The 13,366-nt window shown below is 38.8% G+C and overlaps 1 protein-coding gene across 1 annotated transcript in view; it reads right to left on the bottom strand.

Moving 5' to 3' along the window:
- Positions 1-7,669: 7,669 nt before the first annotated feature.
- BNIP1 (BCL2 interacting protein 1) overlaps positions 7,670-13,366 on the bottom strand; it is a 413,601-nt gene continuing 407,904 nt past the window's right edge. The window contains exon 6 of the mRNA XM_044069114.1: positions 7,670-8,762. Coding sequence (XP_043925049.1) covers positions 8,566-8,762 — 197 coding nt within the window. The 3' untranslated portion in view covers positions 7,670-8,565. The remainder of the gene's footprint in view (positions 8,763-13,366) is intronic.

Genomic DNA, 13,366 nt, shown 5'->3' with positions numbered 1-13,366 from the left:
GTATGGACTGAACAGAGACCATCTGGAACTTCGACTTCTTGACAAACAGATTCAACTTGCTAAGATCCAAAATCAGAGATAGGTCCCTGGTCTTATTTGGCACCAAAAAAAAAGGGAGACTAAGTTCCGGCTCTCTTTGCCCTGTTGAGACCTCCTAGATGGTTCTTTTTTTTCTAGAATTGTTTTTTCTAGAAATTCTCTTTGGGCTAGGTCTCTCTGACTGGGTGGCATGTCAAAAAAAACCCTCTTGGGACTGGGAGATGGTTGGGAAAAGGAAATGTAATAAACCTTGATATGATATTGAGCACCCACCTATCATTGGTTATGGCTGTCCAGGCATTTGAGTGCAACAGGAACCACCCCTGACTGCCTCCAGGGCAGAACAGTTGAGTAACGCCACTGGGGAGCTGAAAGGGCTTTTTGGAGAAAGGTTCTCTGAAGCCTTGGTTCTGCGGACCTCCTCTGCCTGTGAGCTGGCATCTACCATTGAACCTCTTCCTCTGCCTCTGGAAGAGGAATCCCTCAGGGGTTTCCTGGAAGGAACCCTGCGACTTTTGGAACCAAAGTTTTTTAAAACCCCATTGGTTCCTGGAAAAAGACCTCTGGGGGGGTAGAGAATTTGATCCCTTCCACCGACAATGTCTTCCCTTCCTGCTCACTGTGGGTCAGAGTTTCCTTGACTGATGGTCCAAAATGTGAGGGACCATCAAAGGAGGCATTCATGAAAGACACCTTGAAGGGTTCCACAACCCGAGCAACTGCATCTACTCATGACGCCTCAAGGCAATGTTTGTACTGGCCACTTGAGAGATACCCTCAGCAGCATTAGAGATTAACCTCATCGAGGAGATGGCAAGACAGGATAGAGTGCTGAGCTAGGGAGACACCTTTTTAAGGTCCTTCACAGACATCAACTCTGAAAGAGATTTGGTAGTTTAGCAATCAGGTTTCTTTGGAGGTGGGTAAAGTGTGTCAAACAGTTAAGAGCTCTCAATTAAATGTGGCTGAGGAGCAGAAATGCTTCCTGTGACTATTGCCAGAGACTCCCTGTTTGAGGGATGCATGGTGGAGCTCTGTTCAGCCAGCTCCTTTTTTTTTCTCAAATTTTTTTTTTTATTTTTCAAATAATTTGAATGAATTCCATAGTATTTATACATAACATCTTAAGTAACTATGTACACTATTTACATTAGCCTGACACTATAACAGATCTTAATGTATACAGTTACTTTATAAGTATGTACAATCCATTATCAGAGTGTCTGATCAATTACTGTATAGTGTCAATCAACGATAAGACTTTTCTCCAAAGGGTTGTTGATAAATGGCTTTGGATAAATTCTTAGTTCTTTAATTGTAATTTTCAATAATGCTGTGGTCTTCAGTAGGCTGCAGAAGTCTTCCAAAGTTAGTATTGTGTTTGTATTCCATCTTCTTGTTATACACTTCCTTGAAAATACAAGTAGAGCCCATACTAGATACATGTTTGACCTATTCAAATGAGGACCTTCTTTCACATTTAATAATACAAGAGCTTTAGTTAAATAAAATGATTCATTAAATAAACCTTGTAGAAAGTTATTAATACCATTACAAAATGGCTTAATTTTAACACAATCAAAGAAAATGTGGTTCCAATCTGCATTGTGTACTTGCTCACATCTCCAACATATTCCTTTTATGGAAGAACTAATTTTACTGATTCTACCTGGGGTTAAGAATGCTCTGTGCAAGCATTTCTAATTAAAAACTTTCCAGTATTGTGTAAAGGATGTATATTTTATTGATATTTGTTTTAATATCTTCAGTTAACTGTATTGAGTGTCCTTTTGTTATATATTTCAAATATGAGGTTTTGGGTGTTGTTTTATAGTTTATCAATATTTTGTAAAATTTTGAAATACTGTTTCCCATGTCAAAGTCATTATATATGACTTCATATATGTATTTCATAAATTTAGGTATTTCTTTAAATGAAAAAGTATTAATTATTCTACTTAAATCTTGCGAATATGAGAGATACTCTGTAAAGTTAGCCAGTTCTGTTGTGGAATTTTATATGTTGTTTTTATTTCTTGCATATCTAAAACTTTTAGTTCTTTGATACATTGGAGCCAACAAACAAATCCTTTCTGTTCCCAGAAATTAATAATTTCTCTATATATTTTATCTGGAAAGTTCTTTGCGACTATAAATGGTGTTCAAACCAGGTTTTTAAATCTATATTTGCATTAATAATTTTCCTGAATATGTCAATGTAGTAATTAATCATGTGAGTTTTAGTGGCTTTAGTTATGTTATATTTCATACTAATATATATATGTGCCATGGCAAATTGTTTTTATCCGTTATTTGAATTTTTTTTGTAAATCAAATTCATTTACTGATATTACAGACAGTAATTCTTTCCAATTTGCAAAGTAATTTGGACTTACCCAATCTGAGATTGTTTTAGATAGTGATGCTTTTATATAGGTTTCTATATCCAGAAAGTTTAATCCTCCCTGTTTACATGGTCTGATATGATGAGTTAAAGTTATTCTGCTTCTTTTGGGAAACCATAAAAATTTTATTAGGCATGAATTTATTTCTTTAAGTATATTCCTTTCTGGTAACACTTGCATTGCCAAGGCTATATATAGGATCTTGGGAAGCAAAACCACTTTTATTAACTGTAGTCTTATCTTCAAATGTTAATATTATTTTGTTCCATTTTTCCACAAAGATTTTAATTGTATTGATATTACTGTAGTTTGAGACTAATTTATTATTATCCTTGCATAGCTCAATTCCTAGATATTTTAAGGTAGATTATTGTTTCCCTATGATGTGATCCCCCTTAGTCTGCAGTCCTTTTTTTTTATTTAAAAATAAAAATTTTGATTTATTGAAATGGAGTCCTGAAGTCTTGTCAATTAATATATCTAATTGTTCTAATGTCTCTTGTATTAGATGTTAGTAATATGTCATCAGCAAATAGCATTACTTTAGATTTGTATTGTTCATAAACATCTATTCCTTTGATTTTTATACTGTTACAAATTGAATCTGCCAAAATTTCAATAGCCAGAACGAATAGAATCAGTGACATCAGACATCTTTGTTTAGTGCATTTTGTTATATGTATAGATTCAGAGGTAAAAGGACCTAACTTGACATACACTAAATTATTTGTATATACATTCTTTAGGAGATGAACAAAGGCTGCAGAAAATTCAAATAGCATTAGGATTTTGAATAAATAGTCCCAATTTAGGGAATCAGATGCTTTCTCTATATCTAAGCCAATTATGTGTGTTTCTTTATTTTCTTTATTAACAATCTATAAGAGAAATTATCCTTTTAATATTGTCATGTGTGTGTGTTTATGATATATAAATCCAGTTTGATCATTATTTATTGTTTTGGATAGTGGTATTTTTATTCTGTTAGTTACATACCTCCCCATCCGTACCGAACTACTTGTTTTTTACCTAGTTTTGGGGTCCAAATAATGGGGGTGCCACGATTCCTGAGTGGCACCCCTTAATTTCTGAATTTCCCGGCTGTTTTATTTGACCCCCCCCCAGCTTTATGAACGTATGCAATGATGCTCTGTGAAACAGCCTGCCAGCCTGTTGGAACTGAGCTCAGTTCAATTAACGTGCGTGCACTCCTTTCCAGCCAGCCAAGAGGGAATGGAATTTTTAGCTGAAGTTGCTGCAGTGGGCTGTGCAGACTAGAGTGTGTTGTAAATCGGTCCACTACTTCTGGAAGAGATGATTAGACTACTGCAGGACTTTTAACACTTGCTATTTTATATTCAGTTAAGGTATTATATTTCATTCTGCATAGAAAGTATATGCATGAACGGTGCCATGAACAGTTGTTCAGGCTTTCTGGAGCTCATACTTTAGTGACAGTTACTGCTAGCCTTGGCAACGTCACCCGATTCTAGGCGATTTGTACCGGGGGGGTCTGAACCGCACATTCAGAGAGTAGTAGAATAAAACTGGATAGAAGTAATACTCCACTCGTTGTCAGGTTTGTGTCATACTGTGCAACTACTGTAACTTCTGTTAAGTCTGGTCTTTTTTTTTTTTTTTTACTATGCATTTGATAACTGCACCCTCCCCAAAGAAAAATGTTTACTGTGTGCATTTCTGTGTAGTATAAGCTAAGAGAGTAGTGATATACATCTTAAACAATTGTTTTATCTTGGATGTATACTCGTTCTGCATGTCAAGGCACTGTTCCTATCCTAACTGAAGATTGGGATTAAGTGTCCAAAGCTTATTCAGGTAATTTAGAAAGCATTATGAAAAGTGAACTCAGTACTATAATTACAGAAGTGTGCTTTAAGTGCATTAGCAGGGGACTGCACTTTATTAGCCGTTATTAATCCAGTTAAGAGCTTGCTTTCTGACTGTTGAACAGTGTGTAAAAACCTAACTTTGTAGGATATTAAACTGCCAGAACTAGAATTAACACAATAGAGAAGCTGGTTGGGATTGCCTAGAACACAAGTCACACAAACACTAAGAATATTCCAGATAACAGGCACAGTTCAAAACTGTGGACACTTTGAAGTTGTACTACACTCAACTCTTAGCAGGTTTTGGGTATCTCAACCCTTACCTGGCAGTGCATGCTTTGATATGCTTCTTGTCCAGACAATTTCCATGTGGTATGCTCTGAACTGACATGTGAATACCCAATTAAACTCTTTCCTGTACCTCTGACTCCTGTGTGAACTTCTGCCCTTTAATGTTGTTGTGCTGTCAATGGTTACTATATGAAATTCATTGCAGTGACATGCATATCATCTTCCTGGTCCTCGTAGGACTTGTGTACAAATGCTTATGTTATTTTGTGACACTCTCCCTAAATTGTATAGTTTTAGTTACCTCCCCATGAAATGCTCATTTATGTGACACCACTGTGGTACTCTCTGCTGTAACTTGCCAGATCTTTCAATAACCATGTTGTGGGCATATTCATTTATTTACCTTGGCTTCATTTTTTTCAGTGCCAGCTGACACCTTATAAGCACAAGTGGCATATTTTAGTGGCGACTGTGAGCTTTGGCTCATTTAAGTAAGCCTTGCATTGTATTAAGTAGATATCAAAAGAATCAATCTAGGTCCACAAAAATAAAGCATTTGTCAGTACAATGCAGTAACTGTCTATGCTATATTGCCCCATTTGTCAGTCACTACCCAAGTGCTCTTTCCCTAGGATTGATCATTGTAACAGGTTACTCCCTTAACCTGTCTGGCATGTGAGTGACTCCTCTCTCACTGCCTAAAGTCCAAACTGTCAGATGCTACTTCCCCAATGACCATAACCAACTTAGTTTGTTGTAGTTCCTTCCGTGGGACTCTAAATGTGTGCATATGCACACAGATTCACATGTGACTAAACACACACACTCAAGCACCTCTCCCTCATACTTATGTGAATCACATACGAGCAGACCAATGGGAATTGTGGAAGTACAACTAGTCAACTACACATTTATAGTTATTCATTTACTTACATTTTAACTCCTTACTTTTAACAAAGTAAGTGGGCTGCTTTCCACATCCTTTTTTTGCCCACAACCAAGGCTGATTATGGATATCATACCGAATTATAAACAGAATAGTCCCTCCCCCACAACATAATATACAAATAGACAAAGAGAGAGACAGGACAGAGTACATCAACAAACTGCTTGAACCAGGACAAACTACTACATGAATGAAGCTTTTTTAGAAGCTGATCAAAGTTTAGGAGCACAACACTGAAATGTACATGCTTCATCTGCTACAACTTCCTTGTTAGCATAATGGTTAGAGCAGCTGGAACAGTAATCTGGAGGGTCTAGGTCTAAGTTCACTTAAAATAAGAGTTGACGAGAGGTAGGAAAAAGTGTCTAAGGTCTGGGACCTATTGTGAGACAGAAATATCTACTGTGTGAAGGGAAAGAGAAGTCCCCACTGGATATGAGTATTTTAAGTACCCCAAAAGCTGTTTGTTGCCAGATGTGAATTTTTTACAATACAAAGGCACAGAGCAAAACAATCAGGCACAGCTTTCCTAATGGACTACCTAATAAATAAGGTACTGTTTATGATTTTATTACAAGGAGTATGTAAAGACGTGCAAAGTCTGTGGCCTGAGTTGGCAACTGTCATTTGTTTTTGGGCTACAAAAGTAAGCCAAGGTTTGGTTTGTTTCCATTTCTTTGTACTTTTCTTCAAAACTGTATTTATTTTGGCTGAATGAAGCACTTCTAGTTCATTTTATTAAAAGAAAGTGAATATCCACGTGCTGGTAAAACCCTAAGCACAATCAACTTATTAAATGTTTGAAAGTGTAAACTGCTGCGCAAATTCTCCTTGAGATATGATATGTAACTTATACAGATATATGCATCTACACATACATATGTGTGTGTGTGTGTGTGTGTGTGTGTGTGTGTGTGTGTGAGAGAGAGAGAGAGAGAGAGAGAGAGAAATGCCCCAGGTGAATATACCTGGTGGCTAGAGGTACTCGGGCTCAAACCCTGAATCTTGGGTACAGGTAACAAGAGCCTAAAGTCCCTAACCACCACCACTTCCACATTTATGCCTCATATTTTTGTTCTGTTCCTCATAACATCTGTGGTTTTATGGATATTTGTGGCAAATCAGTGATGGACTGAATTCACTAAATAATGACAGGCATTTGAATTTCAGACTTCATATTCTTCAGAAAATAAATGGTAACACAAAACCTTTTATTCTAGCAATTTTATAAGTTTATACGATCAGTTTTTGAAATGTGTCCCAGTTTTGGGGGCTGCATTCCCCCATTATTGGCTTTGTCCAGTTTTTTTGTGCTAAGAGGTTGACAGCTATGGTGAGAAGTGAGAACTGAATTCACTAAGTGATAGACATTTAAGTTTGTCTCCTATCTTTTAGGAAACTGTTGATTTGGCATAGTGGTATCTTGCTCTAACTGTAGTGCACAGGGTCCTAGGTTCAAGCCTTGGCAGTGAGATACATGGTGGTAACACATTTTATTCTAGCAACTTTCCAAAATTATACAAGCAATGTTTAAAATTATTGCATGCCGTTCATCCGGTCTAAGGTTCTAAAGCCATTTTTTGGTAGGTTTAGACAGATCTTTCTGATGTCGAACTCACACTACGTTTCAAATGCTGTGACTGTTGGGTGGGAGGAGTGCAAACGTTACTTGTTTTTTTTCCATTCTTGTCTTTGGAGCTCATTGTCCTGTTTGGATTTGTTTGGACATTGCTAAATGTAATCTGGAATTTTTTTACAAGTTTTGCACAGGAAAAGAATAAGAAAACCTTGTCTAACCACTTGGCTCATGTTTGGCTCAGTCTAATTACTTAATATATTTTTTAACTTTTTACCATGGATACAGAGTGTTCTTGGGCACTCTTTCGCATGAACTTTTCTGAACAATGGAATCAGGGTAGATCTTATTGTACTCACAGTGGAAAATCTTCTTACAAAAAGGAAAACATAGAAGGAAACATCAGTAGAACAAACTTTGCTACCCAAGGAATGACACAGATTTGCCTGGATTCCCATCATCTATCTGACCTTATTACAGGACAATGCAGTATACATAACTGGATTTCTCACACAGGAGAGAAGTTCCCCACAAAGACACAAATGTAGAAAGAAGTCCTAGAGAAGATTTATTTATGCTTTATTAAGCTATCCAAGGAATGATACAGATTTCCCTGGATTCCAAAATCTGGCCCCATTACAGGTCAATGCAGTACACATAATTAGTTTTCTCATAATAGGGTAAGGCTCCCTACAGAGCCTCAAATATACAAAGTAGTCATACAGCAGTTTTATTTACATGTACTCTATTGAGCAAGTTAGTCCTACTAAGGCCAGTGTCCTCTTTTCAGAGGAAACCAGAGATGGCATTCATTCAGACAAAGGTAAATTTGGTTACAGCACCAGGGAACTTCCCTTAATCTTTTTAATGGCATCTTTTACATCCACCTGAACTAACAACACAGGCAGAAAGTGTACAGACAGAACCTAATGTCGAAAATGAATGAGCTAACACCTGCTATAACACAGGAAAAGAGGCTGCATCTCTGGAAAAAAAAATTCTACAAACAGAAGTGGTGACTGAATATGGAAATGGTCTACAGAAACAGGCAAGCACAACAGATAAGTGTAAATCAGATGCAATTTGGTCAATGTTATTTCACTAATTGACTAAAATACAATATCGACACCAAAACCCTTCAAAGGTAGCTTCATGACAAAAAGTAATGCATTCAATGCACCTATAGTTTGCAGAAGGCAAAAACGTGCCTGCAGAACAGTCTTTGTACATTAGTACAAAATTAAATGCAATAGCTTAGTTTCCCATGTTTGTTTCTTCTTCATTTTCTCACTCACGGACAGTTCTACCCACAGCCTCATAAGTTAAAAGAGGAAGGTGACATCATGACAACTAAACATTAATGCCACATAACAGGAAGCGGTAGGGCCTTGACAGTATAAGTAGGTTCTCGACTTACTGATGGAGAATACAGGCTTCCCAACACAAAAACTGTATTACCTATATAAAAGGAAATAGTCTTTTCTTGAGTATATACAGTACTGTGGCTAAAAATAATGCTAAGGCAAGGAATATGAGCAGTTTATCGGTAAGTTCCCTCCTATTATACTTTGTGATTAGTTTTCGGCCCAGCATAATTGTTCCTGACATGGTCTTGAACTCTTCATTAGTTTCTTGCACTGTTCTTGAAGAGGTCACTGGAATGAAAAAAAAAAATCACTAATGATATTATTTAAAATCGTGCAGATTTTCAGTACAATCAGAAACACATTAAAAAGAAGTTATGTCTTACCATAACGTTCCATTTGTATTGTTGATCGTCGTTCAGTCATTACGCTTGGGTTATCGGTGCCAACCTCAGAACCAAGCTGGCCATCTTCCAAGCTTGCAACAGCCACAAACTCTCAAGCTAAACTCTTACCCACAATTCCCCTCTCTGTTAACCCAGATTGAGTTTGCAGGAAGAAGAGGCTACCTCTGGTCAAAAAACCTAACGAAACTGGATGATGAGATCCACTATAAGCCTCAGGAGGGGGAGGGTCATAATGACTGAACGAGGATCAACAATACATATGGAATGTTATTGTAAGACATAACTTCTTTATCTGATATTGTTAATCCTTGTTCATTCCTTATGCCTGGGACAGAGTCCCCAGCTACCTTTATCCTGGGAGGCTCTTATGGAAGGACATTCCTGAGCATCATTGAACCAAAGGATGCTCTTCCTCTGGAGGCCAAATCCAATTTGTAATGGCTGATGAAGGTATGGGGTCTAGCCCAAGTTGCAGCAGCACAAATATCAGGTAAAGAAGCTCTAGCATGGAAGGCAGCAGAAGTTGCGACCAACCTAGTGGAATGAGCCCTAACGGCTGTAGTCAGAGGGATATCGTGAGTTTTGTAAATAAATGTTGCAGTCTTTTAACCATTTAGCCAATGTGACCTTAGAAACAGCACATCCAAGTCTAGGACCAGAATAGCCCAGGAACAGCTGATCTGATTTGCAAGAAGCCTTAGTTCTGTCCAGATAGAAACAAAGTTGCCTGTGAATGTCAAGGGTATGCAGGCAATACTCTCCTCTGTTAGAATGATTGGGAAAGAAAACTGGCAATTCAATGGATTGGTTAATGGACATTTCAGAGATCACTTTTGGCAGGAAGGAAGGATTAGTTCTCAATGACACTCTATCTTTATGAAAGATTAAGTAAGGTTGTTTGATGCACAGAGCTTGAAGTTCAGAGATACATCTGGCAGAAGTAATGGCGACCAAGAACAAAGTTTTCCAAGAAAGAAACTTGAGGTTGCATGAAAAAGCTGGTTCAAAAGGAGCCGTAGTCAACGCTTGCAGGACTAAAGACAGATCCCATGGCTGGCTAGGTTATCTAAAAGAGGGTTTTTCAAATTATTTAAGCATTTTAGAAAAGTCTTGCATTATTTGTGTGACATAAGAGAAGAGTCATGGACACCATTGTGAAAATTAGATATCATGGCCAAATGAACTCGAATGGTAGAAGCAGATAGGCCGGACTGGAATAAACTGGAAAGGTACTCCAGTACTACCGGCACTGGAAAGGTACTCCAGTACTACCGGCACTGGTGCTGAAAAAGGGTCTATCCCTTTTTCCTTCAGCCAAATGGCAAACCTTTTCCACTGGCTGAGATAAGTAGTTCTGGTGGAAGACGTATGAGACGCAATAAGAATGTCACGTACGGGGGAAGAAAGATCAGTCTGCCTGGCAATCACTGGAAGTGGAGGAGCCAAGCTGTGAGCTTCAGGCTGGGGTGAATCAGGTTCTGCGGATGGGAGATCAAATCCTGAGTTGGATCGAGAATCCATGGTTGATCTAGCAGGTGAGGCCATAAGAAGGGGAACCAAATTTGCCAAGGCCAATATGGTGCAATGAGGATAATCTTGCTCTTCAACTGGCGGGCTTTCTTCAGTAACTGGGGAATGAGAGGAAGAGGGGGGAAAGACATAAAGCAGACCTGAGGGCCAATCATGGACTACAGCATCCCTGGATGACTGTCCCCGAAGGGGAATCAGGGCGAAGTAATTGCTGCACTTGTAGTTGGTTGGGGATTCAAAAAGTTTGCAGCAAGGGAAAACCCAGCTGTTGAAAATCTCCGCCACTGTAACAGGATTCAGAGACCACTCGTATGGTTGCAGAATGCACCTGCTCAATCTGTCTGCTATCATGTTGGAACTCCTGGGAATGTACGTTGCTAAAAGAAAGTGGTTGGTAGCCATCGCCCACTGCCATATCCTCATGGCCTCCTGACAAAGTGGGTAGGATTTGGTTCCGCCTTGTTTGTTGATGTGCCAGACTACAGCCATGTTGTCCGACTGTATTGCAATAGTCCTTGACGGAAGGAGGGGATGAAATGCTTGCAACGCTAGAAGCACCACCCTCAGTTCTAGGACATTTATATGCAGATGAGCCTCTAGGTCCGACCACGTGCCTTGGACTGTCTTCCCCTGAAAAAGCCCCCCCCACCCCATCAGGGAGGCATCCGTGGTCACTGTGGCTTTGGGCTGTTGGGGTGTGAAGGGGCGATACCATTGTGACGGGTTCTGCGACATCCACCAAATTAAGTCTTGTTTGCATCTCTGAATCACCCGAATCTGGGATGATAGAGGAAACTGAAAAGGGTACCACTGGGTGAATAGTAAACATTGTAAAAGCCTCATGTGATATTGTTGTTGTTTTATCCTTAGATTTCGCACTCTGGGATCAATGTCGTAGTTCTTTGCATCCAACAGGACCCCAATGAATAATAATGGAGATAGACTGTATTGTGACCATCCGGAATTTCTGTACAAAACAACGAAGATGCTTCAAAAGGAGTGAAAAGGAAAGCTGAAAAAAATCAATACAACACAATCCAGGCATGCCATCATGCCATATAGCCCATGTATAGATGCATGTGAGATTGCTGGGAGCTTTGGGCTGTTTGTAACATCATGTTGTTTTTTATAATCTGACTACTGAGTACAAGTACTTTGCAGAATTTGCTAATTGCAAAACATCATTGATATCATTAACAGGCCAACAAAGCGAGGCGGCGTTGTTTGAGACAAAGATTTATATGTTACACAGAAAGAAAACTGTTACTTGATACTACCTCAACGATTTTCTAATAAATCTATGGTGAATGCCATCATAGAAAAAGTTCTTTTTTTTTTTGACTTTTGTTAATAATATTTGATTTTGATGATCACTTTTTTATTTTTTTAATGTTCATAAGCCTGTTGTTCCAGGGATATGGGTCTACCTAAAATTCACAAGGACTGTGTATTTCCACCTATGAGACCTTGGACAACTGTTTCTACAGCAGCTACATAACAGGATGGAGACGATAGATAGAGGATGAGAATTTGTTCTTGTTGATGATGAATGGAGAATTCCATTTACCAGTATATACCACAAAATTGGGGGGGGTGTTGATTTAGAGATTTTCTTACTGTGCACAAACTCTTGACTAATAACATGTATACAGTTAATCTGATCTGAAGGGCTCCAGCCTCTGATCTAGACCAATCTTGGGATACTTGCATTCAACAACTGATTTTTTAAGGTTTACACACCAGAGTTTAGCCACTGACATAAGTTTTCTTGATGTCAAAAGAACACATTGCTGCATAAATCAGACATTGATAATGCAATATCTGATGCCTGGAAGCTAGAGATACTAGGTGCAAACCTTATTATAATCACAACAAACAGAATGTTGAAATCATTGATTTGAGAACAGAGATACATTTACCACTGTAAAACAATCCAGTGCTCTGGCCTGTCACGTTATATCTAATGATCGTTTCATGCACTGATTTCTAGATCTTTTAGAAGATATTTTAGATGTTTTTAGCTTTTTTATATGTCTTACTGTTGTTGTTTTATCTTATATATGTATGTATATGTTTTTTATACTGTATATAGTGTGGTTATATATGTTTAGTAACTTTGTGTGTAACATTATATGCATAGTGCATCTTTATTGTAGGATTCACTGTGGTAAGCTTCTCTTGATTTTAATTCTGTACAGCTGGCTAACCCTAATTAGTTAATTGAGTAATGGATATTTGACTATTTAAATAGAGTGTAAGCCTTTTACTGTTTTCTGATGAAGCAACTTTATGTTGCGAAAGCACTCACCATTTTCTGTTTTGTCTATCAATAAACGTTCTCAGTGTGCTAGCTCGGTGCATTTTCTTTCATTTTGTTCATCTCATGACTATGCCTGCACCCGCTGCTCTGGCTGCTCCTTCTGATGTGTGAGAAATCGGATGCATGAAGGAGTTAGAAATCGATTCAAGGGTGGCTAACTGTGAGGCCACTTTGTCCCGGACCTCATCAGATACAGCTCCGGCTAAGGTTTCAGAGAGCTCAGAAATTAAGTCTCTTTGAAGCCTGGTAAAATGTGCCATATAATTCAGGGACCTGACAGCAAAGGTCGATGATGCAAAGGTATGCTTCCCTAATCTGTCCAGCACCTGGGACTCTTTATTGGGCGGGTGGACAGTCTGGCTTTCTTCCGCCAGATCCTTCTTTGTTGCGGCCGCCGCTACCAAGGCAACTACAGGAAGACCTTTGGACCAGTGAGGCTCACTATATGGAGGGGACAGGATTTTATCTAGCCTGCGGGGAATGGCATCAATAGCGTCAGGAGCTTTCCATGCATGCTGCATGACGAGCCGGACAAGGTCGTTGGCAGGTGGAGTAAACCAAGAGGTAGGGGGCCAGGCAGGAAAGGCCTGCAGGAACACAGACTCTTCAGACGTCGGGTTAGAGGGCCACCATTCACC

Source organism: Protopterus annectens, chromosome 4.part0, assembly GCF_019279795.1.
Source record: "Protopterus annectens isolate FY-2018-M chromosome 4.part0, PAN1.0, whole genome shotgun sequence".
Classification (NCBI taxonomy): Eukaryota; Metazoa; Chordata; order Ceratodontiformes; family Protopteridae; genus Protopterus; species Protopterus annectens.
The sequence above is the reverse complement of the archived record's forward strand: the minus strand, read 5'-3'. Positions and strand labels throughout refer to the sequence as shown.